Source organism: Chrysochloris asiatica, unplaced genomic scaffold, assembly GCF_000296735.1.
Source record: "Chrysochloris asiatica unplaced genomic scaffold, ChrAsi1.0 scaffold00098, whole genome shotgun sequence".
In the NCBI taxonomy this organism is placed as follows: domain Eukaryota; kingdom Metazoa; phylum Chordata; class Mammalia; order Afrosoricida; family Chrysochloridae; genus Chrysochloris; species Chrysochloris asiatica.
The window spans coordinates 1658381-1685264 of record NW_006408616.1 but is presented as its reverse complement, the minus strand read 5'-3'; the positions used below and the strand labels follow the sequence as shown (position 1 = coordinate 1685264).

The window sequence follows — 26884 nt, the reverse complement described above, 5'->3', positions numbered from 1 at the left end:
GTGAAAATTAGACAGTGAATAAGGAAGACAGTAGAAAAATATATGTATTTATACTATGGTATTGGAGAAGAATATTGAAAGCATCATGGACTGCTTGAAGAACAAAAAAGTCTGTGTTGTAAGAAGTTTAGCCAGAATGCTCCTTCGAAGCAAGGATCACAAGACTTTGTCTCTTATATTTTGGACATGTTTTTTAGGAGGTACCAGTTCTTAGAGGAAGGACATAATGTTTGGAAAAGTGGATAGTTAATGAACAAGAGGAAGACTGCTAACTTGATGGATCAACACAATGGGAGCAACAATTATAAGGATGGTTCAGGACCAGGCAGTGTTTCATTCTGCTATGCATAGGGTCACTATGATTCAAACAATATGGTACAGTTTTATCCTTTCAGTTTTGTAAAGCAGTGCATGTCTACCCTAATAATGTAGATTAGATCATTGCTTTTGCTTGAAAGATGGGCCCAGATGGTGTACATGCTATTTTTTGTGTTTTTTCTCAATCCATGGAAGCATCTTTCTAATACAGAAGTGTAGTGTCACTTAATCATATTTAAGAAGACAATTCAATGAACCAAAGGTATAAAAATGAGGTACAGTACTTCAGAATAGTAGTAACAGTTATGAAACTTAATAAATCAAAGATAAATACCAAATAAGTATATTTATTAGATCCATGGTATACTGAACCAGAAGCCTGACAGAATTTCAAATCACCAAGAGTCAATATTCCTCACTTATGTATTGTTTTTTTTTTACCTCATTCTGAACTCTGAATTGTGCTCACTCTGTCAAATTTATATTTGTTGTTGTTGTTGTTAAGTACCTTTGAGTCGGTTCTGACCCATAGTGACCCTGTCAAATTTATATAAGGTAGATTACTTTGGAGTGCATATGGATATGCAAGTACCCCATAGATCATGTTATAAAACTGTAATGCTTGGTAATTTTTTAAGTAAACTATGTACAAGCAGTGAACTTTGGAAAACTTTCTTTGAATAATTTTCCCATGTAATGTCTTTGTTTATTAAAGATAGCTGTGTAGCAGTAGCGTAGGCTTTAGTTTGTGTTTGCACTTACATTCTCTTGTGGTCAAAAGAAATTTAGAACTTGTAGTCTTCTCTGTGGCACTGTGGGTTCATGCACCAGATTGCAAGCTGTTTGAACTGCAAGGTCAGCAGTTTAAGCTCACCAGCTTCTCCTTGGAAACCCTATACAGGGTTGCTATGGGTCGGAAACTACTCAACAGCACTAAACAACAACAGTCTCTGCTTATGTGGTGCTATGGGGTTAATACGCTGGATTGCAAGATCCATTTGAACCACAAGTCTGGTGGTTCAAGCTTACCAGCTGCTCCTTGGAAACCCTATACAGGGTCACAATGAGTGGGAACAGTCTCGACAGCACTAAAAAATAGTAAAGTAACAATTAACCCATAGGGAATTAGACCTCAAAAAGATTATTACTGCATTTGTTACTGTTAAGTGATGTCAAGTTGGTTCTGACCCATAGCAACCCTGTATAGGGTTTCCAAGGAGTGACTGATGAACTTGAACTGCCCAACCTTGTGGTTCAAACTGATGTTGCAGTCCAGCGCAATAACCCACAGCGCCACACCAGGAAGTTTATTTTCGAGTCTTTGGGTGGTGCAAATGATTAATGCCCTCAGCTGCTAAACAAAAGATTAGAAGTTGAAGTCTACCTGGTGGAGGTGCCTAAGCAAAATGACCTGGTGATCTGCTTCTGCAAAATCCTTTGAAAACCCTGTGGAGCATAGTACGACTCTGACATGCGTGGGTCACCATGAGTTGAAATGGACTGGATGGTACCTGGTTGGCTTTTAAATTTTATAAGCGTAATAAATAATACAGCAAATATATGCATATTTGTATGTATAGATAATACATACAGATTTGTGAGGGGGCTTCAAAAAGTTTGTGGAAAAATGGAATTAAAAGATCATGGAGTTTTCCGTGTTATTTTTAGCTCCCTCATATGTATATTATATGCCATGCTTAACTGCGATGGTGGCAATTGTGTGTCACCAAACTGGTTCCAATTCATAGCAACTCTGTAGGTGGTTCTGAAGGTTGTAAATCTTTATGAGAGCAGAATGCCTCGTGTTTCTCCTGAGAAGCGACTGGTAGATTCAAACTGCTGACCTTGGGGTTAGCAGCCCAGCTCATAATCCACTACACTACCAGTGCTCCTTATTTACCTATGTGAGGTTATTATTAAGTGCCGTCAAGTTGGGTTGTATTCACAGTGATCCTTCATAGGGTTTCTGAGGAGTAGCTGATGTGTTTGGACACCCATCTTGGTGGTTAGCACTCAAGTGGTTATCCTACAGTGCCACACCAGCAGTCCTATTTAACTATGCAGAGCTCTGAAAAATAAATTGCCTATCAGGAAGACAAGACCTAAAAGATCAGAATCCTATTTGGGAACATAAATCTTTAAATCTTACAGTCTGTGTGATCTGGTATGGTGCTATAGATTCAGCAATGAACTGCAAACCACAGGGTTGGCAGTTCAAACCTATCAGCTGCTCCTTGGAAACCATATACAGGGTCACTGAGTCAGACAGACTCAACTCCATGGCACTGAACAGCTAACAGTGCTGATGAAGAAGAAATACCAATTCCTTTCCCAGCGTAGTACCTTCTGTGTACACTAGATGTCAGTGTTATCTTCCAGTATCTATGACACATTTAAAAATTTAGTGTATCATAGGCTGCTGTCACAGATTAAAGAAATATGTTGTTATGTGCCGTGGAGTCGGTTCCGACTCATAGCGACCCTGTACAGGGTTTCCGAGGCTGTAAATCTTTACGGGAGCAGAAAGCCTCATCGTTCTCCAGTAGAACATCTGGTAGTTTCGAACTGCTGACCTTGTGGTTCACACACAGCCCGATTTGTAACCACTACGCTAACACTATGCACCCAGACCCAAACAATTTTATCCAGTAAAAGAAATATAGTTATTTTATTAGTCAGAAATATTGTACTTTTAAGATTAGCTTCTTGAAATATGTTTTACAGATTCCCCCACCACATAGAAGTAATTGTCTTAATTTTTTTGTTGTTGTTATTGGATGTCTAATTAAAAATTTTAAAACCAAATTGAAAAAGACTATTTTGTATAATATAAAGAATTACATTTCTTTTAGGAGATGTCCGAAGAGATTATAGGATCTCCCATTCCAGAACCCAGGCAGCGCTCAAGACTTTTAAGATCTCAATCAGAAAGCTCTGATGAAGTTACAGAATTAGACCTTTCACATGGAAAAAAGGATGCTTTTGTTTTGGAGGTAATATTGCATTGCACTAATTCTAAATGTTTTTTGGAGATAAGAAATGTACGTTTAGAAGCAGATTGCAAATGGATAGGATAGTTTGTATCATTACAACTGGTATAAATATCAAATATATAAGTTTTGTAGTAATTATAACAAATTTTAAAAATCAGAGCTTTAGTAATACATTTTTTGTTCAACACTAGGCAACTGATATAATAATGTACATAGTTCTGGTAAAACTATTACATGGATTCAATTATAATTTAAATAGAATTAAACTATTAGAGTATTTTTTCCCCTAAACTTGAATGCATTTAAAAAACTAATGTGTTTTTTCACTTAGCTGCTTTATGTGTTACAGTATTTTATTATAATTATTATATTTTTATGAGCATTGTGAATTCTGAGTAAAACATTTTCTCACTGCTTTCAGAAGACTTAAGCGAACTTTCAGGATATAAAATATACTCAGAACAGTTTAGTAATGTTCTAGAGATATATTGAGGCACAAAAAGTTTTTGGTTGGAGCCCTTTCACTCTCAAATCTGGCCCTGCCAACTCCCCCAATAGAATGGTTAGTTTGTAAGAAATAGAAAATCTTTTAATAATGAAAGCATGGCCCAAACAATTCTAAGCATTAGCTGACACTTGAAAAAATGCTGAGCTAGAGTACTATTGAATTGTCTGATCCTGGAGTGCTATATTGTAAAGTGCTGTCGAGTTGGTTCTGACGTATGGAGACCCTGTATGGAGTTTTCGTTGAGTGGCTGGTGAGCTTGAACCACCAACCTTGCATTTCAAAATCACGTTGAGGTCAAGTGCTTATCCTATAATGCCACACCTAGTTGAATTTGGGCAGGAGACTGAGAGGAAGGGCAGATTCAGTAAGAGAAGGAGAAAAGAGGGCATTGTAGTTGCAGAAATAGTGAGATCCTGAGTGAGGAGTGTTTTGGGGAATAGTGGGAATGAGTATATATCATACTGGGTATTTGTACTCTTTATTATTTGCAATGGAATGTTGTGCTGTAGAAAAAATGGTATCTTGACTTACTCTTTTAAGTCTGCCTTTAGATTTATGATTAAAACTCTTCTGTGTTTCATTTTAAAAATGTGTTTTTTAATTATACTGTATTAATTTAAATATGAAAAATAGAGATGGCAATTCATTTGAAACATGTTTTATAAGAAAATTAGAAAGTTTCCCCCCCCCCCTTTTTTTGGCTTAATATTCTTCAGTATATAAAGTATTCCATTTTGTAGTATTTGCACAAGTATTTATATAATTATAAAGGTGTGGCACTGCAGGATAATGTGCTGGCTGCAAGGTCAGTTTGAACCACTAGGCTGGTGGTTCAAACCCACCAGCCGCTCCTCGGAAACCCTACACAGGGTCACTATGGGTCCAAACCAACTTGATGGCATTTAACAACAATAAGTATTTATAATTAGTACATTGAGAAAATGAGAAAAAAATTTTCAAGTTAAATATCTCACCTTAGGGAAGAAAGGGTCTACTCCTTAACTCTTGGGTTTTCTATTTAGGACAGTTAAAAAAAGTATTTTTAAAAATCTGAAGTGATTTTACATTTACTACTTACATACTTCCATGGCACATAACCACCACCACCACCACTTACGTACTTTTGTTGATTGTTAAGTTGATTCTGACTCATAGTGACCCTGTATAAGGTTTCCAGGGAGCGGCTGGTGACTTTGAACCACTGACCTTGTGGTCCATTGCTTTATCCTACAGTGCCAAACCAGGACTTCTTGCATGCTAGCTATTATTTTTATTTTATTTTGCTGTTGTAAATATAGACAGCAAAACATACAGCAGTTCAACTACTTCTTCGGGTGTTCCTCCACCATTAACATGAACTCACTGCCTGCTATGGTTTCTGTGTAATGTTTAGATAGAAATTGCTGCTGTTACTTGGATTCCATACAAAACAAGTTCTTGAAAGAGCATTATGCTCAAGGCAGGTAGTTTTTACTAGTTTCAGTCTTCTTATTTTATTTTCAGATTGATGACACAGATGCAATGGAAGATGTACATTCTCTACTGACTGATGTTCCTCCACCTTCAGGTGAGTAGAAAACAATGAGTGATTCATGTTTTTGAGATGAAACTAGCAGAGTCACATGCTGTCTTACACTTTGTTATTCCAAGACTGGAAAACACACTTAAGTATTAGCATTAGATTTAAGTGAAATAGAATTTTCATCCTTTTATGTTCATCAGTAAAATTTGTAGATTACCTATAACAAAGGAAAAAAAACCCAAACCCACTGCTGTTGAGTGAATTCCAACTCATAGCCACCCTGTGTAGGGTTTCCGAGGCTGTAAATCTTTATGGGCTCTTCTTTCTCCCGAGCAGTGACTGGTGAGTTTGAACTGACTTTGCATTTAGCGTCAATTGCTTATCCTTTAGTGCCATCAGCACTCCAATTAAATAAATAGTTCTAGTGAAAAAGAATAAAATGATCATATAAGGAACACTTCATGTAATAATTGGAAAATCTTTTTTAAATGAAATGTTATCATATTTTAATTCAAATTTATTTTGGCAGGCTTTTATAGTTGTAATACAGAAATTATGCCTGGTATAAATAATTGGACATCTGAAATACAGGTAAGCCTCTTATTCTTAGTTTTAAGGCAAATAGCACATGATACACATACATGATTCTCTTTGATCTGTGTGGCTGTTGGTGCCGTCAAGTCGCTTTCAACTCATAGCGGCCCTGTGTTTTGCAGAAGAAACACTGCCTGGCCATGCTGCATATGTTTGAGCCCATTGTTGTAGCCACTGGGTCAATCCATTGGTCAATCCATTTCATTGACAGTTCTCTTCTTTTTCACTGACCCTCTAGTTTACCAAGCATGATGACTGGTCTCTCCTGATAATCAAAGTTAGTGAGACAAAGTCTTTTCATCTTCACTTCTAAGGAACATTTTGACTGTAATTCTCCAAGACAGATTTGTTTTCTAGCAGTGCATCAATTGTTCTTTGGTCTTCCTTATTCATTGTCCAACTTTTGAATGCATATAAGGCGATTGAAACTACCATGACTTGGGCCAGGTGTGCCTCAGTTCTCAAAGTTACATACTTGTTTTTTGGGTTTTTTTTTAACATTTTAAAGAGATTATTTGCACAGATTTGTCTAATGCAGTAGTATGTCATTTGATTATCTGACGTCTGCTTTCAATGATGTTAATTGTGGATCCAAGTAAATGAAAAATTTGCCCTCCTTATTGTAACTAAATGCTATCCTTTTTCATACCAAGGTAATTTTTATTATTGTTTATTTTTTGGCAGTTTAATCAAGTACTACAGTGTTTAGTTAAAGACAGAATGACATGTTGTTATATCTTTTCATATTAGATGTTCACATCAGTAAGAGTAATCAGATTAAGTAGCCTGAACCTGACTAATCAAGCTCTTAATAAGAACTTCAATGATCTCTGTGAAAATTTGCTCAAGGTAGGAACCTTCTGACTGGCTAAAATTTAGTTAAATCTCCTAATTATCATGAAAATTTAAAAAGCAGGTGTATATGTTGTCTGGAATACCTACCACAGTTGTGGGCTGAGCTGTTTTTATTTATACATCCTTAAGCAGATCATCCAGGGAAATGCTAAAGTTGTCCTCTCCCTGTTCGCTATCATACTATGAAATATATGTAATTTAAGCTGTACTATAACTTTGAATATAATAAAAAATTTATTTTGTAAGTCAATGTATAAACATTTTTTCTTTTATTTATGACAACATCTTGCTAAATGTGATTAAATCTTATTGTGTATTTCAATATTAAAAATGTATTTTAATGTACGACAGGACAAAATCCAATAGATCAGTTTTATTTTAATGCTTTATGTTTGCCATAACATTAAGTGAATTAAAAATAGTTAGGTTTTACAAATTTTTACATAATAAGAAAATAACAGTACCCATATTTTTTATTGTACAGAGCCTGTATTTTAAACTACGATCTATGATCCCCTGCTGCCTTTGCCATGTAAATTTTACAGTATCTCTGCCAGAAGATGAATTAATTCAGGTAATTAAGATTCAGTCTAGTAGTAAAGAAGCTTTTATCTGATCCATTTTAATATAATCATTTTACTGTAACTGCATCATTTAAATACAAAATGTTTTACATCAAAACATTTTTAAACATAATAGCCTGAAGCTGACTTGTGTTACTTGTGTCTGAACCCTAGTCACCTGAAGGTGGAATGATATTTATGCTTCAGCATGTATTTCTCTGGAAAATGTTTGCTAGAGAATGTTCTTGAGTGCTTTCTGGAATATCTAGGTTGAGTTTAGATATATAATCTGAAGATCTGAGTTTATGTATGACTCTCCTTGAAGATCTTAACCAGGAAAAGCAACTGAGCAAATTGTAGACTATTGCATGGTACTGAAAAAGATTTGTGAGAAATTTATTTTGATGATGCTTATTTTTGCTAATCCTGTTATTTCTGTGATTCTAGGTTACAGTCACAGCAGTTTCAATAACTTTTGACAAAAATCAAGCTTTACAGACCGCCAAAACACATGTTGAAAAGTCATTACAAAGAGGTAAACCTTTGATGAATGAGAAGTACATTCCATGTTTGACTATGTTACAATTACAATTCAGTGATGAAATATAAAGGACTGATAGATTAGCTAAATGACTTGTGTCTTGAAGAGATAGTAACCTTTTTTTTTCTCTTCATTTCTACTGAGGTGATAGCTCATGGATAAACATGTGACTGACATTATTTTTAATACAGAAATAGGTGGTTGACTGGTATTAAGGACGATATTGCTGTAGTTTTCCTAACTTAATTACGTTCACTCCTTATTTGTTGATATGGTTAGGTTCCAAAGACCAGGTATTTATTGTGAAAATTGAGAAAATGGAGGGTGACTAACTTAGATCACAAAATGGAGGATTGCTGCTTTATTGCATGACTCCTAAATTACATCATTACATAACTGCCAAACCACTGAGAATCATGATCCAGTCAAGTTGACACTTCGTATGTTACTGACAGATGTATGAGGTTAATACACAAAATAGTTGGACAGCAGATTTTTTTTTTACTGTTGTTATAAATGCTAAATGTGGGATGATATATAAGATGGTCAACAAGTGAGGAGTAGGTGTGATTCTGCAATAATTCAGGGGCTTCTGTCGTAGAATCTTGAAGGAAGTTCTCAAGGCATCTGAGAGTTCGCTGTTATAGTAACCCAAATTGTGTGCCTTCATAGGGTCTCAAATTTGTCCATAAAGCAGTAAAGTTTAGAATTAAGGAGTCATATATTCCAAAGAAACCCTAATTATTAGAAACCAGATAGGTGTTCTGAAAAAAATGGGAGAAATACTATACTTTCTAAAATTTAAATGACTTATTGGCTGAGTGAAGCATTCACAATTAGTAGGTCTTAGTCTAAAATTTTAAAAGTTGATTACATTTTATAAGTATGGCATTAATAAGATCTGAGCATTGAGTGACTGTCAGCTAGATGAATTAAAATACGTGTTTATTTAACAAAGAAGATAGTTAATAACTGGTCTGACTATCATAGAGCTAATCAGATACAATGTATAAGATTAATTTTTTAAAAAATGTTATAAACCACTTGCCCTCTCTAGTTGATTCCACCTTCAGCTCCAAACACATAGGTGATATCATGTGTGTCAGAGTAGACCTGTGCTCCTATGATTCTTAGTGGCTGAATTTTCGGAAACTGTTCTCTAGGTCTTTCTTCCAAGGCATCTGTATGTGGACTTTAGCTTCCTATCTTTGATTAGTAGCTGAGAGTGTTCACTGTTTGCACACCCCGGGACTCCATCCATAGTAATGATTATTGAGGGCTTAGCATTTGTAAGGCACTGTGCAAAGTGATTACAGGTAGTAATACTTTTAAAATCTTGTAACAGTACTAGTAGTGATGATAGCACCACTTTTAGATGTAGGGTTCCCATGGGAGAAACCAAGGAGAAGATAACCAGAATAAATCAAGGAATAACATTTATAGAGGAGAAGGTATACAAAGGGGCTTCAAAAAGTTTATGAGAAAATAGAATTAAAAAATAATGGAATTTTTTCATGAACTTTTTGAAGACTTCTCATATAAGGAGTCTAGCTGGCACAGTGGTTAAAGCAGTTAGCCGTTAATTGATAGGTCAACAGTTCAGACTCACCAGCTGCTATGCAAGAGAAAGAAACTTCAGGCTGCTTCTGTAAAGATTTGCAGCGGTGGATCCCCTATAGAGCAGTTGTACTGTATCCTATGGGGTCACTATGAGTCGGCCTGAACTTGATGGCAGTGTACTTTGGTTCTTAATTTGTTTTTAGTTAATAATTTATTGTTGATCAGTGCTGTCGAGTCAGTTCTGACTCATAGTAACCTTTTGTAGGGTTCCCAAGACTGTAAATCTTTGTGGGAGTACAAAGTCTCATCTTTCTTCTGCTGAGCAGCTGGTGGCCTTGAACTGCTGACCTTGTGGTTCAAAATCCAGTGCTTATCCTATAGATCCACCGTACTCCTAATTAATAAATAGATCATAAAATAACTGGGGTTTTTTTGTTTGTTTTTTTGCCTTTTAAGCTTCTACAGACAATGAAGAACTTCTTCAGTTTCCCTTGGAACTCTGTTCAGATTCACTTCCTCCTCATCCTTTCCCACCAGCTAAAGGTTAGTTAAGTAAGGGAAATTAAAACACTGGGTCCTCATTATAGGCAGTCTGACTTAATCTAGAGATGAAAATCTGATCCTTCATTACCTCATTGTATGTTTCTTCATGTTTACAACGGGTAGAAAGTCGTGCTCTTTCTATTTTAATTTTTCAAGTAAATTCACCATAAATTATTTAGGTAATTTACCATATTATATGCCATTCTCATACCTCAAAAATGTGTTATAGTTTTATTTTCAAAGATTTGAATTTCTCAAAATAAACTATTCAGTGTATTTGGTATTTGTATTATATTTATTATACTATTTTCCAGCAATAATTGAACCTGTACAAAAATTTCTAGATTTTTCATAGACAATGAAATACTTTTTTCCAGAAGAGACACACACACAGGGGACTTCAAAAAGTTTGTGAAAAAAATTCCTTCTCTTTTTATTACATTTTTCCACGAACTTTTTAAAACCCCTTCATGCATTCATACACAAGTGAGATTTGTGGGAAAGAGGAGAATGCGAAACAAGAAATTTGCTTCCTCGCTTTTGTGTATCTTGACTGACTGAGGAACATTGTTATGTATTTAGAAGTTACTACCATTATACCAAAAGCAAAATTATTACCCGTTTTAATTTGTAAAGTCTTTAATTGGCCTTTGATCTGTAAAATCTCTGGAAAAAAATTAGAGGGTACTTTTCTCATTTACTTTTTGAGTTCAGTGGAACTTTTATTATAAAAATTTTCAGAACTATTGTACCTGATTTCCTAGCGTTCCATGTACAGTAAATATACTTTTTTAAAAATATTTTTATTTTGAGAGATGTTATTTAAAACCAAAATCATTTTTCTAGTTTTCACTTTTTATAAATGAAATTATTATGTTTCTTCTTGCTGTTTATTTTATCTAACACCAGATTGTGTATATTACACAACAGTTTTATATTCACATTGCATATATGTCAAGAGAGTTATTGCTAGAGCAGCTCAACACCTATCTATGTAGATAAATAGGCTTTTTTCAGATTTTGAAGATGAAACGCTGTTTTCAGGTTCTAAACTTTCTAACATGGTAACATTGGCCCTATATTCTTTTTGTTATCTCTTAGAATTCTAATTTGGAATGCCATAGAGAATTTTAGCACACCTAAACAGTCTTGGAAGACTCTTGTTATTGTTAAGTGCCATGGAGTTATTTCTGCTTCGTAGTGACCCTGGGAAGAATAGAGAGGGGAAATGATATTTAAAGATGTTTAGAATCAGATGTGTAAGTTAAATAGTGTTTCTTGAACAGAAAGTAGAACTATCAAGAACCTGCTTTGAACTCCTTGGATGCAAGCTTCTTTTTTTGTTCAACTTCATACAGGAATTTGTACTTAATGCTACGTTAATTCTAAACCACATTTAACTACCATTCCATATATCCTAACCCTATAAAATAGAGGTGGGAAGAGAGGGTCATGGATCCCAATCTAAGAAAAAACAATAAAAACGTTGTTGGTGCCATTGAGTCGGTTCCCATTCATAGCGATGCTATGAGCAACAGAATGAAACACTGCCTGGGCCTGCTCCATCCTCACAAACAGTGTTAAGCTTGAACCCATTGCTGGTACCACTGTGTTAGTTCATCTTGTTGGGGGTCTTTCTCTTTTTCACTGACCCTCCACTTTACGTAGCATGATGTCCTTCTCCAGGAACTGGTCCCTTCTGATAATATAATATGTCTTAAGTATGAGAGATGAAGTCTGCCCATCCTGGCTTCCGAGTAGCATTCTAGCTGTACTTCTTCCAGCATAGATTTGTTTGTTCTTTTAGAAGTCCATGGTACTTTTAATACTCTCCTTCAACACCATAACCCAAATGTATAAATTCTTCTGTGGTCTTCCTTATTCACTGTCCAATTTTCTCATGCATTTGAGGCTAAGTCTTCAAACTGGCATATTTGCTTCTGAACACTTTAAAGAGAATTTATGTAGCAGATTTTCCTAATGTGATATGTTGTTTGATATCTTGACTGCTGCTTTCATGAGTGTTGTTAGTGGATCCAAACAAAATGAAGTCTTTGACATATTCAATATTTTCTCCATCTATTATGGTATTATTTATTGGTCCAGTGGTGAGGAATTTTATTTTCATTACATTGAGGTGAAGCCCATACTGTAGGCTGTGATCTTTGATCTTCATTAGAAAGTATTTTAAGTCTTCTTTGCTTTCAGCAAGAAAGCTTGTATCATTTTCCCCCAGTCTGATGCCACATTGTTTTTCATATAATCCAACTCCTCAAATTATTTGCTTGGTGTACAAATTGAATAAGTATGGTGAAAGAATACAACCCTGGTGCACACCTTTCTTCATTTTAAGCCATTCAGTGTCCATTTGTTCTGTTTGAATGACTGCCTCTTGTTCTGTGTACAGTTTCCTCATGACATGATTAAGTGTTCTGGAATAGCCATTTTCTGCAAAGTTGGTCAGAGCTGGTCATGATCCACACACTAGAAAGCCTTTACATAGTAAATTAAGAACACATAAGCATCTTTCTGGTATCGTTTGCTTTCAGCCAAGGTCCATCTGACATCAGCAATTATATCCCACAGTCCACACCCTCATCTAAATCCAGTTTAAATCTCTGGTAGTTCCTTGAGAATGTTTTGTTGCAGCCATTTGTTAATTACTTTTAGCAAAATTTTACTTGCATGTGATAATAATTTTATTGTTTGATGATTTCCACATTGTTAGGTCACCTTTCTTTGGAATGGGCACATATATGATTCTCTTCCAATCAGTTGGCTAGGAAGCTGTTTTCCAAATTTCTTGGCTTATATGAGTGAGTGCCCCCAGTGCTGCGTCATTTTGCTGAAAGATTTCAATTTCTATGCCATCAGTTCCTGGAGCCTTGTTCTTTGCCAATGCTTTCAGCCCCTTGGCTTCTTCCTTCCATATCATTGGATCTTGATGATCTGCTGTCTCTTGAAATGATTGAACTTCGACCATTTGTTTTGGGTGCAGTGACTCTGTATAGTCCTTCCAATCTTGTTTGATATGTTTTGCATCATTCGATATTTTGCCCATAAAATCCTTCGGAATTGCTTGTCAAGTCTTGGATTTTTTTCTTTAGTTTTTTCAGCATGAGAAATGTTGCACATGTTCTTTACTTTTGGTTTTCTAATTCCAGGTCTTTGTACATTTAATTATAAAACTTTGTCTTCTTGAGCTGCCTTTTCTTTTACTTCCTCATTTCTTCCATTTGCTTTAACATCTGTACCCTGGAAAGCAAGTTTCTCAGCCTCTTTTGACATTCATTTTGATCTTTTCCTTCCTTCTTGTCTTCTTAATGACATTTTGCTTTCTTCCTGTAGGATGTTCTCATGTCATCCCACAACACTTTGCTCTTCAGTCATTAGTGTCCAATGCATCTGTTCTTCAGATGATCTCTAAATTCAGGTGGGATATGATCAAGGTCAAATTTTGGCTCTAATGGACTTATTTCATTTTATTCAGCTTCATCCAAAACATGCATATGAGCAGTTGATAGTCTGTTTCACAGTCTGTCCCTGGCTTTGTTTTGGCTGATGATATGGAACTTTCCACCATACTTCCCACTGATACAGTCAATTTGATGTCTGTGTATTCTATCTGGTGAGGTCCATGTGTATAGTTATATTTTATATTGTTTTAAAATGGTATTTTGCATTGAACAAGCCGTTGGTTTTGCAAAATTTCTCTTATGGTGCAAAAACCATGTGGGAACCATGTCTGACTTCCCCTGGCTTCACAAGGGGGAGAGAGATCAAACTCAAAATCAGCCCAAGACTGATTCCTATGAAGCAAAGGTCAGACATGCTTCCACCATACAACCTTCTTTACCCTATTCTGACACCAACCATCCCTCCCTTAGTGCTTCACATCTGTGCTTCACATCTGGGTTCAATAATTCATTGCAGTGGCTTCACACAATTCATAAAAAATACTCATGATTATGGGGTTTATTAAGGAAACAAACGGTACAATTCAGGATGGAAACCAACTTTGGACATAGCAGCTCTCCATTCAGGAATGCCTTTTCTCTGCTGTATTGCAGACATGCCTCACTCTTGTTTTCTGCCTGTCAACCAGGTGTCCCCTGGGTCTGACTCATCCATGGACCTAGACCTTGAAGCTGCTCTGTCACTCCATGCTGCCGTCCCTACTGTCACCTCTGTGGTCGCCATTTTTCTAGGTAGTGATCTCATGCTCTTCCTTCTTGAGGGTCCTGGGATCTTCTGCCTCTGCTTCTGAACTGGCTCTTTTTAAACATAGCTGGAGGGCAAAACTCAATTGTTCCAGCCTTAGAGTCCTGTACACCTTATTTACGTGGTTCTACCCAATCACTTGATGGGAATTAAGATGACTTTGGATAGGAAAGCCATATTAGGTAAATTCAAGGCATCACACATGTGATCTCAAGCATTGTTATTATCACCAAGGCCACATTTTCCAACTATTGATCCTGCCTCTTTATTTCCAACCTTTGCATTCTAGTCACCAGCTATTATCAATATATCTTGATTGTATATGTGATCAGTGTCAGACCAAAGAAGTAAGTGGTTGTTGTTAAGTGCCGTCAAGTCGATTCCTAACCATAGCAACTCTGTATAGGGTTTCCAGGGAGCAGCTGGTGAGCTTGAACCACTAATCTTGCAGTTAAATGGCTTTGCAGTCAGATAGATGCGTTAGCCCACAGCGTCACACCAGGAAGAAGTTGGTAGAATTAATTCTTTAATTCCATCATCACTGGCTTTAGTGATTGGTGCATGAATTTGAATAATAGTGGTATTATCTGGTCTTCCTTGTAGGTATATGGATATTATCCTATCACAGACAGCATTATACTTGAAGACAGATCTTGAAATGTTCTTTTTGATGATGAATGTAACACGATTGCTCTTCAATTTGTCATTTCCGGCATAGTAAACTATATAATTGTCAGATTCAAAATAGCCAATACCAAGTCCATTTCAGCTCACTAATGCCTAGGATATCCATCTTTATGCGTTCCATTTAATTTTTGGTAGCTTCCAATTTTCCTAGATTCATACTTCGTACACTCCATATTCTGATGATTAATGGATGTTTACAGCTATTTGTCCTCATTTTGAGTTGTGCCCCAGTAGCAAATGTAGGTCACGCAGGCTTGGCTCTCTTCGCATCATTACAGTCAGCTCTTCCCCTGTCATATTGTCAGTGCCTTGCAACCTGAGGGGCTCATCTTCCAGCATTGTATTTGATAATGTTCTGGTGTTTTCCATCATGTTTCAGTATTCTGATGCTATCTGACAGTTGTTGTTGTTGTTGTTAGGTGCCGTCAAGTCGTTTCCGACCCATAGCGACCCTGTACAGGGTTTCCGAGGCTGTAAATCTTTACGGGAGCAGAATGCCTCATCTTTCTCGTGCAGAGCGGCTGGTAGTTTCGAACTGCTGGCCTTAAGGTTCGCAGCCCGATTCGTAACCACTACGCTATCTGACAGTATTCCACTGCTACTCATAAGGTTTTCATTGGCTAAACATTCAGAAGTAGACTGCCTCTCCTACCTAGTCTGTCTTAGTCTGGAAGTTCAGCTGAAACTTGTCCACCTTGGGTGTCCCTGCTGGAATTTATAATACTTCGTGGCATAGCTTTCAGAATCACAGCAACACACAAACCACCACAGTACGACACAGAAAAGGTATTTGATTAAATCCTAATAAAAAGTAAGGGGTAGCATAGCCTTAGAGACATTTCTGTTAGCTCTAATTTAGTGTGCTAATAGTAACATTTTACTGTTACTAATTCTGCAGAAGATTAGATTTAAATTCTTAAGTTTGCCATGTCCATGTTGATTACTTACAGTTTCTAGAACAGGGTTCAGAATGTTTTCAAAGGTAATTATTATCACTGCTTATGTGGTCACTAGTACATTTTGTGAACTGAAGAATAAGGAAAGAAGAATGTGAGTTGTGCTTCTGATAAGGTGTGAGGACTTGGGCAGATTACTTAAACTGCAGTTCCTCATCGGAAATATAAAACAAAATGTGAAAATGTGATTCTTTCTAGCCTTTAAAGTTCTGAGATTTCTTGGGCATCTGTAGTTTATTCTTGAATTATTAACATACTCATTTTATTAAAAAAGTAAATTAAGATCAAATTAGTGTCTGCAGTCACATTGAACTTCTACAATTAAGTTAAATTCAGTTTTGCCAAATAGACTCTAATCAGGTAAACGAATATTTTTAAAACTCTGCTCTTCAAAGTCTTAAGGGTTCTTCATTCAGAGTTTGAAGTGGAGATGAGTAGACTGAGAAGTGAAAGGACAGATGTCTAGACACCCTACTTCTGTGAACAAGAGCAGCATCAATTCAGTGGAATTTCATGTACCTATCTTCATGTGATTTTATGTAAACACAGGGTTTAAACAATTTGGAAACCACTTAATCAGATCATACCATCTTTATCATCATCAATAGCATCCCGTCCTATACTAATATGTATAAAATTATTAACTAAGTGTTTACATGAAAAGCCTATGTACTATTCCATGAATATTATATTTTGAGATCATTGTTAGTAAACCTTAGAACATATGTTTGTATCTTTTTGTGAATAGTTTTGTAAAATGTGGTTTATGTTGCATGTTTGTTGATTGTCATTGTATCCTCAAGTCCTTTCAGGACATGGGCTGTATAAATACATTTTAAAAAGTTATCTCAGATGATTTAGAAGAATGGAATGGAAGATAGATTTTAAAAGGTTTATGTAAAATGTAGTAACTGAGTATTTTATCAGGAAGGAAGGGTTTGAATAGAGTACAGAGATAATCTGGTAGAAGTTAAGCATAGCAATTTAGAGGAACCAGACAAGAAATAAAAGTAAGCGTGTTAGAATAAATGCTCAAAATGCTTGCCTGCATTATTAAATGCAATCATCAGAGGCTAAAAGTACTGTCAGCAACTAACATTGATTTTGATAAGTAAATAAATACATATTTTTTGTAGATATAAGTTAGCAAACTAATCATGGTTTATCTTTTTTTAATTACAAAATAATAACTTAGTATTCAAGTTTAGTTCATATCACAATAGGACAAATGGTTAAAATTCATTTTCTTTTATGTTGACAGGGACAGCAGTTCAAAGGGCTAAGGTGTCCTTTAGTTAAAAAACTAGTATGTTTATTAATATTTCCATCTTTTCCCTTGTAGATAAGCCTTTCCTTATCTTTTTATGTTATTAAAATGGGTGAATGTCATGTGAAGAAAAGATGCTCCACTTAAACGTATCCTAGTTCAGTATATAGAGTAAGCTGAGGCCTGAATTGTCCATCCATGTTCATTTTTTTTTCTCTCTCTATCTTTTGTTATATATGCTTTTGTTTCTCAAGGTAACAAAACATTGGATACATGTCTCAAATTTATGGTTGATATGGTATCACTTGGTAATTATCAAGATTTTTTTCAAATATTAAAAAATGCTGAGCCAAAATAATTTTTAAAAGAATACTAAAATCCCTTAAACATCATCAAAATTCTTTGTTGAACACTATGAGAAACACAGATGATGTGGAATCATCAAGCTATTTTCAAATGAGACACTCTTGCCGAGTGAGAACAGATGGCTATAGCAAGATTTTACCACTTTTTAAATATTTTTTTCCTAATTGTTAATATACACACCTCAGTTTTCCTCTGAAACTGTGTTCAAGAAGCTTAAAAATTATATGTACAGAAGAAAGACAGCAAATACAGTAAAAAAAGAGATTTGGGGGAGGATAATCCAGCAATTCTTAGTGCTATTTTGGCTTTTTTTCCTTTCTGCAAGCCTAAAAATAAAAATGTCAAGAAAAAAAGATTAGCAAGATTTTTTTCATACACAGAGTGGTTCTAAGAAATTGTACAGATGTGCATTTATAAAATATTAGCATACTACTTTAGATAAATCTAAAGACCTAAATATGAGATAACCAAATTGTAGAATTTAAGAAATTATATTAGGCAAATGTGTGTGAATCTTATACTGCTCTGAATACATCTCAAATGTTTTATAAGTTTGATCCATTAATAGGAAAATAGTTTTCATTTAAAATACTGTTAACACTTTAAACTGCACAGAACAGTTTTTATACCACCTCTTACTGATGGTTTCCTTTGTCTTTTTGCTGGGATGCATATTTTGTGTTCAATAACCTCAGCTGTACACCGATAGGAGTATTTTTTTCATCACCGAAACTGCGGACTATAGCTATGTGAAGCGAACTAAGCAGTGGAAAAGCATAGATCAAAATCTGGAATTTAATATAAAAGAAAGCAGATTGACTTATGTTTTAAATTCGTTGTCCTCCATAATTAGGAATTCACATCAGAAGGTTTTCTTGATCTTTGTTTCTATTGTAGGCTTTTTAAATGTAATTTTTTAAAGTTAACTTGCCACACATTTTAAAGTAGCAGGAAAAAAAATGTAAATCTATAAAAACTACAAAAGTTAGCTTTTAGTTTTTCTTACCAGATAATAATAGGTCTGCAATCTTATAAGTGTATATAATTCCTTATACTAACGAAAAATAATCTTTATCTATTAACAGTCTTTTGCGTGTCTGTTTTTTCTGTTTCTTTAAATGTATTTTGTTACTATACCCAAATGTCAGCAACAATAAAAACGCTAATGTTCTCCATGTTCTTGGGTGCCACTGCACCTATTAGGAGAAATGAAAGGAGAGTGATGCAGAATGGGAGGGAGGAAAAGGGAAACTAAAGAGAGTAAAATGTGTGAAAAACAGACCCAAGAAATGGGCAGGAAGGAAGGAAAGAGAATCGATGGAGAAGTAGGGCTCAAGAATCCTTACCTCTCTGAGCTTCCTCTTGGCAGCCTGAGGAAGTGAAGTCTAGTGTCAGAGGAGAGTTGGAGGAAAAGGGAATAAAGAGCAGAGTAAAAGTGAATTGAGTTTCAGATAAAAATAGAAAATTTAAAGAATAGGCGTGAAGAGAAGTAGATGCCCAGAAATCGAGGCAGGAATACATCAGAAGGAACTGAAGAGCAGCAGGATGTTGTATATCTTTTGTTGGAAGATTAAAATGACCTGAATGGAGAAGTTAATTGTCTTTGTTATCTAATATATACGAAGGGTCTTCAAACAATGGTTTGAAGAATTCCATTATCTTTTCATTCCATTTTCCCATGAAATTATTAAGACCTTTCATATATGACCTGACAGTGTTTCTGTCTGTTGTGCAGAGGGTTGTTATAAGCTGGTACTGACTCTGCAGCACCAAACAGCAAAAACAAAATATATTACCTGTGTATTACAGTTGAATTTTTTCATTCTGAACAATCTAGATAGAAGCTGTTTTTACTTTAATAATGATTTATAGCTAACATGGCTATTTCATTAATGCTCCACCAACATTTGAGTTCCACTATGGATAAGATTTTAATTCAAAAACAACTGTAACCATACATTGACAAAGAACTGCCAGAGGCTCAAGCTGGATTCACATGAGGATGTGGAATGAGGGATAGCATTGTTGATGTCAGATGGATGTTGGCTGAAAGCAGAGAATACCAGAAAGATGTTTACCTGGGCTTTATTGACTTCACAAAGGCTTTTGATTATGTGGGTCATGACAAGCTATGGACAAGATTGTGGAGAATGAAGTATCATGGAGCACTTAATTGTGCTCATGAGGAACCTGTTCATAGAGCAAGAGGCAGTTGTTCTAACAGAGCAACAGAACACTGAATGGTTTAAGATTAGGAAAGTGTGTACTGAGGTTATATTCTTTCACCATACTTACTCATTCTGGATTCTGTGTACATAACCTGAAAAGCTGGATTATATGAGAAAGAGTGTGGCATCAAGATTGAAGGAGGACTCATTAACAACCTGTGATATGCAAATGATATAGCCTTGCTTGCTGACAGCAAATAGAACTCAAAATACTTACTGATGAAGATCAAAGACCACAGCCTTTATATGGGTTGCACCTCAATGTAAACAAAACAAAAATCCATAAGCAACATCCATATAAATGGAGAAAAATGGAAGTTCATTTTGGTCAGATCAACTATCAACACTCATAAAAGCAGCAGTCAAGAAGTCAAGACTTCTTTAAAGTGTTGAAGAGCAAAGAAGTAAGTTTGAGGACTGAGGTGTGCCTGACCCAAGTCACAGTATTTGAGTAACCTCATATGCAAGTGAAAGTTGGATAGTGAATAAGGAAGACAGTAGAATTGATATATTTGAGTTATGGTGTTGGAGGAGAATATTAAAAGTACCAGGGACTGCCAAAAGAACAAACAGATCTGTGTTGGAATAAGTACAGTTAAGAATGCTCCTTAGAAGCCAGTATGGTGTCTCATACATATTGATTATCAGGAGGGACCAGTGCCTGGAGAAGGATATCATGTTTGGTAAAGCGAAGGGTCAGAGAAAAAGAGGAAGCCCATTAATGAGATGGATTGCTACAGTGGTAGCAGCAATGGGCTCAAATATACCAACGATTATGAGGTTGACCCAGGACTGGGCAGTGTTTCATTCTGTTGTGCATAGAGTTGGTACCGACTTGATAGCACTTAACAACAATGAATAAGATTTATAGTGTTTATATGCATCATTTGTCTAACTCAAGCCATTATGCCATTGTTGATAGTCATCATGTTTTTAAGTGCCATTGAGTCAGTTCTGACTTACAGGACTCTGTGTAGGGTTTTCTGAGGAGCAGCTGGTGAGCTTGACCCTTTGACAATGTGATTCAAACTGACCTTACAGTCCAGCACATTTACCCGCAGTACCACAGCAGGACTCCCAATGTGTGATAAGATTGATGGAAATAACCAAAAGGATGTAAAACTAAGTTTTGACCTTTCAATAACTTAAAACTAAGATTATTTCTATAGTAAAATAATACATTTTTGAGGCTAGGTCTCAACATGTATATAGAATATAAAGATTAATAATAAATTTTTAAATATAAAGGCTGAATATTTTTATCATCCCATTGTAGTCATCAGATATTTGAGTAGTTCAGATCAGTCTGTGCATCTGATTCAGTACATCTTGGGAAATGAAGATCATAGCAAGCATATTAAAAAAAAAAACAAAAAAAAAAACTTTTCTCTTTTTACAGTGCTTTCAAAAAATCTCTCTCTACTTTCTCCATAATAATTTCTCTAACTTTAAAACTATGTTTATCCAATTTTAATGTACATGCCTTTATATTTAAAGGGAGTAAACGTTTCCTTCCTCTCTCTACCTGCTCTCCTACACTTTGTAAAAGTGTTTTTGAAAAAAGTAGTAAATGCACCAAGATCTCTAGGTGATGCAAACAGTTTGCACTCAGCTGCAATCCTAAAGATTGATTGTTCAAACTCATTCGACCTCTCTGTAGGAGAAAGTCAACATTATCTTTTAATGTAACATGCTTGGAAACAAAAGAGTGAGTAGAGCCTAACCATAAAACTAGATTATGCAGTGTTTTTTGAATAGTGTTATTTAAATTTGCACAGTACCTAAAGTATTTATTAAAAGTATATAAAAAACAAGGAAAATTCTAGATGTCACTTTCGTGAAGTTTACTGGAAAGAGCATGATTTTAGTGTGAAGTTCCTGGTTACTTGCATGGAGAGCGCTCTTTTTTTTTTTTTCCCCTACAAAGGCTTGATACCACTAGAGGGAGCAGTTGATTAGTGAAGTCCTTAAATGAAGCAGTTAGTGCAGGTTGGGAATCAAAGGTCAGGGCTAACAAGCAACTAGTGTTTATGAGACATTAGTCATTACATTGTGATTTTTATCTTACATCTCTCCTGTCCAAATATTTCCCTTTTGTGCTCATTTCAGATTTTCCTCTCAACACATTGACCTTGTGCTCAATTTTCCCATTCTATTTTCATCCTACTACATTTTGTTACCGTGTTTATATTTTTTCATGACTGTAAAGTTTGTAAAACTCTTTTTGTGTTATAGTAAGCAAGTTGTCTTCCTTGGCGTGATATTTATTAACTGACCTAGTTTTCGTATACCAATAGAAATTGCATTTTAAACCTAATACTACTATTTGATATGCTTTTATAAATATGAAACCATAAAGATTTCCTTCTGTTCTTCTGACTCATAGAAGGCATAAACAAACAGCAAAGAAGAGATGCTAGCCTGTACTTAGCATCCAAGCTAATGTTGTTTGTATTGTCTTATTAGAACACCTGGAGAGTGCAAGTTCTAACTCAGGTATACCAGCTGCACAGAGAGGTGAGTTCGTCTAATTAAGCAAGTAGTCACCAAAGGTGTGAAATTCAGGTCTGTGGTGCATATAAATTACAGACATTGAAGAAATGCACTGGACAATGGAATAGACACCAAAATGTGACTTTAATGTAGTTAGATTGCATTAAGAATTAATGAAGCTAGTATTTCAGAATTATTATTTTTTTTTAGTGTTTTAACAGTTTCTAAAAATAAAGAACTAGCTCCTTAATATTTTTTAGGTTAGCAAAAGTTAGTCTTTTTAAAAAGAAGGTCTTGCTAGACTCATATCTCTTCTCTCACCCATTTTGTCTTTGATGCCAAAACTAGACATTGTAAGTAGAACAATGAGGAAAGGGACCCTCTGGCTTTCTTGTTACTAATGGTGGGAAAGTATTTTTTAAAAGATTAAGTAAGCTGAGTGCACCATCATCTGAATCTGATTTTTTATTACTTGGTTTTAGAGTAAAATAAGGAAGAGAATTATTCACAAATTTTGATTTGTAGATTAGTGCCCTAAGATAGAAATAGCTTAAACATTGTAAACGAGTAAATAAATAAAATTGTTTTTAAAGCACATTGCGTGGTCCTTTCATTGGTATTTACATGAGACCCCAGTTATACTTAGAGACCACATACGCACACACATACATGACATCACCACAAAAGCTCAGCCAGCTAACCAAGAACTTGGTTTTGGACAAATCAGTGTCTAAAGCTTGACTCTTCGCTACCTCTCTTACCTGACTTGAAAAAGGACCATTCTTTTTTCTAAATTACAGTTAAATTACATCATCGCAAGGAGTGTTATGACGAACAAGAGACGTCATCCATATTTTTTCTTTTGTTTTCTGTCTGTGTTTTCAGCAACGTCAGTTGATTACAGTTCCTTTGCAGACAGATGCAGCAGCTGGATAGAGCTCATTAAACTGAAAGCTCAGACCATAAGGCGCGGATCAATTAAGACAAGTAGGCGGATGTTTCTACCACACTATGATGATGATCTGAGAAGCATATCCCTGATTTCCCAGTGGTGAAGGCTAGACCTTACTACCCAGTAATAATATTGCCAATCAATCATATATTGGAGTGTGAAAGCTGCCGACTCTTAAATGGTTATTTAGCAAAAAAATTGGAGGGGCCTTAGACCAACTAATTTTAGCTATGTAATTGTGTTTTTAAAATTTTACTTTTGGTGAAGTTTTCTTAAAAGTATACAATAGATTTATATCCTAGTTAGAAGGAAATTAACAATTCTCCTTTTGAAGAGGTATTCTTTCAGGACACAAGGTACTTACTATTTAGTAGGTGACATATGGCAAGTGTGATTTTCAGAGGGCTGGTAGAATGAGATCTTTCTAAAGAGAAAGTATTCTTCTCTAACTGCTAGAATCAGACTTGTTAACTATATGTTGTTTTTACTCCATGTGTTTTGGTAGATGCTGAGGTAAATGTATTGGAGTGAAATACTTTATAGAACATTACATGGGAAGAGAATATGTTTTATAGGAAAAAACACAGAATATGAAAGATTTAGATTTGAATCCCAGAAGTGCCATTTTAACAGTTGTTGACCTTGGACAAGTTATTTAACTTCTCTGAGCCTCAGTTTCCTCATGTGTAAAATGGGGTTAATAATATCTATGTGGATAGTTTGTTGTAAGTATGATATATATATATAAAACATAGCACTAATTTAACAAATAGCAAAGTAGTTATTTAACAAATGGAAACTATTATATTTATGTCATTTTATAAACAATCCACTATCAGCCAAGGTCATTTGTTAACATTTTTAGAATTTTGAATTTGTTTAATTAAAAAGGTTTAGGGGGAAAAGCCTGTTACAATACACTAATATAAGGTTGATCTACAAGTTGACAATGCTGAAGTCGTCTGAGAAAGGTGGAGAAAACTGTACTGGGAAATAAAACAACTTTCACACTCTCGTAATAATTTGTTCTTACAGCAGATAATTTTAATGCTCTGCCGCTTTTTCTGTTTCTTCACTTTATAACCAATCATTGTGTGTGTAGCTACACTGCATCAACATTTTCTTTTGCAGGAATGCCATTTTTCTTCCAAAAGAATTCCATTTCAACATTTCCTTTATGTTTTCCTTTCTTTCTCTTTATAAGTTGCATGAAGTGCATGATAATTTCTTTTCTTTCATGACATGGCTTAGCCTCACAGACAGCTGAATGTGTCACCACTTATTTGGAAACGTTAGGGAGGAGTCGAATCACCAGCCTCTGATTTGATGCTTCCTCTTCTCTTCCCAATTTTAGCAGTGACTGTTGAAAAGGCAAGTCCAATGGGTGAAGGAAATTTCCGGAATCGTTCCGCTCCATCTTGTGCCAATTCTACAGTTGGGGTCGTTAAGATGACACCTCTTTCTTTCATTCCTGGAGCAAAAATAACTAAGTACCTTGGAATAATTAACATGTTTTTTATTCGGGAAACCACTTCTCTCCGTGAGGTAAGTTTATAGAAGTTCCTGTTAACTTAATCTGATTAAAGGTATTAGTAACAAAATCAGAAAATTTCTCTCTCTCTATATATTTTTTTGTCTAGAAGTAACTTCTTGTTTGCCAGTCAATTCCGACTCTTAGTGACCCTGTAGGACAGAATAGAACTGTCTTATAGGGATTTGTAAACTGTAATCTTTTTTTTTTCTTCTAACTTTTTGTGAATTGAGTGAAGGTTTACAGAGAAGATCATCAGTTTTATAGTCAACAAATCCTATACTTTGTATCATCTCAGGATTGTAATCCCCTTCATGCAACAACAGCTATCCCACTTCCTCCCTGTGCTTCCTAGTTCCATTCCACCCACCTCCCCATCCCTTTTCAGCCTTGTCTTTAGGTAAGTGTCACCCTTTTGATTTTGAATGATTGACAGTTCTATTGTGAGCAGACCTTCCTAGTGCTCTTGACTTCCCTATGTACCTATTTACTGCCTGGCTGAAAATTGGACCACAAGGATGAGTTCCTTTCCAGACTTGAAGGGTCGTTGAGGGCCGTAGTCTCAGATTCCTCCAGTCTCTTTCTGACCTGTAAGCCTGGTCTTTTTTTTTTTTAATAATTTTGAATTTTGTTCCACATTTTTTTTTTACCACTCTAGCCGGAACTTTCTAACGTGACTCCTTTCAGAGCAGTTGGTAGTAGTAGCTGGGCACCATCTCATTGTTCTGGTCTCAGAGTTGTGGAGATTGTTGTTCATATGTTCCATTAGTCCACTGGACTAATTGATTCCAAGCACCTTCAATTCTCATCATTCTTCTTTCTTTAGCATAAATAAACCAATAGTTGCACTTTAGATGACCAGTAATGCGCTTTTAAAATCCCATATGCTAGTCACCTAAGTAGTCTGTAGACTGTGATACGCCAATTGACCATGGGTCGAGACTATAGTCCTGAGCCTCCAGGCCCAGCAACTCATTGCCTTAAGATGTTTGATAATAGCTAAGACGTTTTCATCATTTTGCCTGCTGTATGCAGATTCATACTTGTGTTTGCAGCAAAGGTAAATACCCACATAAAAATACTCTCTTTCAAATCCTCTTCCTCTCATACCTGTTCATCCTGTGTATCTGTCCTTGTATCTGCCTGCAGAAAACTTGTTCCAGTGTTGTGTATATACTGCTATTTACCTAGATTCCTTTTTGTTGGTGTTATTAAGTACCACTGACTCAGTTCTGACTCATAGCAACCCTGTATAGCGTTTCTGAGGAGTGGCTGGTGGGTTTGAACTGCCAACCTTCTTGTTAGCAGTCAAGTGCTTATCATACAACGCTACTCCAGGACTCCTTTATCCCCTTTAGCGAGGCTGTAATCTATGGAAACAGATCACTAAGCCTTTTCTCCCATTCAGCCACTTATGTGTTCAAATCACTGACCTTTCAGATAGCAACCAAGCACTTGACAATTGTGTCACCAGAGCTCCTAAAAGTAACTTACTGTATATATATTTCAGTAGCATCTGGATTGATTGTAGGATAGACTTGCCAGATTTTATATTTCAAATCAGAACAGTAAGTGTTACCACAGAGATGTGTATAAGACTTAATTCCCTGTATTGTTAGACATTCCAAACCCTTTCATACCCAAGTTTGATTCAAGATTTATAACAACCCTGTGAATAAAGAACTGAGCATTCTGTGTAGTTACTTGCTTGTGGTGTATTTAAAGAGCAATATTTAGGGGATCATATTTAGATATAGTAAAGAACTGTATTATAAATTTTATCTAGGAATATATTATATAATTTTACTCTGTTGTTTCTTTCCTTTGAAAATGAATGAGTCTGTTTGCCTTCTCCTTACTCTCTTCAACAGTGTCTGAAAATCTCATTTCTTTAATTGTTATCACAGTAGGTATCCTTAAACAAAAATGTCCTATTTTGTGGAGTAGAGCAGCTGAGCAAGTTAATACTGTAATTAGGAAAATTTTTAAATTACTGAGATAGTGAGGTTTTGTTGTTTAGTTGTAATACAGTTTATATGAGTGGTGCTGGTACGACCCCTTAGACAAAAATATTGAAGATGGATGAGCAGTTTGTGTTTGTGGTCTGTCATTTACTTATTAGCTATATGATCATGGCAAATTATAAATTCTCTGAGCCTCAGATTTTTCATCTGCAAAGTGAGCTT

General features: G+C 35.6%; 1 protein-coding gene across 7 annotated transcripts in view; it reads left to right on the top strand.

The window, feature by feature from the left end:
- Window positions 1-26884, top strand: part of C2CD5 (C2 calcium-dependent domain containing 5) — a 135137-nt gene that overhangs the window by 96498 nt on the left and 11755 nt on the right. For 4 of the 7 annotated variants that reach the window (XM_006866942.1, XM_006866943.1, XM_006866944.1 and 1 more), the window contains 10 exons: window positions 3171-3311; window positions 5323-5386; window positions 5871-5932; window positions 6686-6784; window positions 7275-7364; window positions 7801-7888; window positions 9911-9997; window positions 22189-22239; window positions 23101-23202; window positions 24522-24712. In XM_006866942.1, the coding sequence (XP_006867004.1) occupies window positions 3171-3311; window positions 5323-5386; window positions 5871-5932; window positions 6686-6784; window positions 7275-7364; window positions 7801-7888; window positions 9911-9997; window positions 22189-22239; window positions 23101-23202; window positions 24522-24712 (975 nt within the window). The remainder of the gene's footprint in view (window positions 1-3170; window positions 3312-5322; window positions 5387-5870; window positions 5933-6685; window positions 6785-7274; window positions 7365-7800; window positions 7889-9910; window positions 9998-22188; window positions 22240-23100; window positions 23203-24521; window positions 24713-26884) is intronic. The other 3 variants (XM_006866945.1, XM_006866946.1, XM_006866940.1) reach the window with 2 other exon arrangements.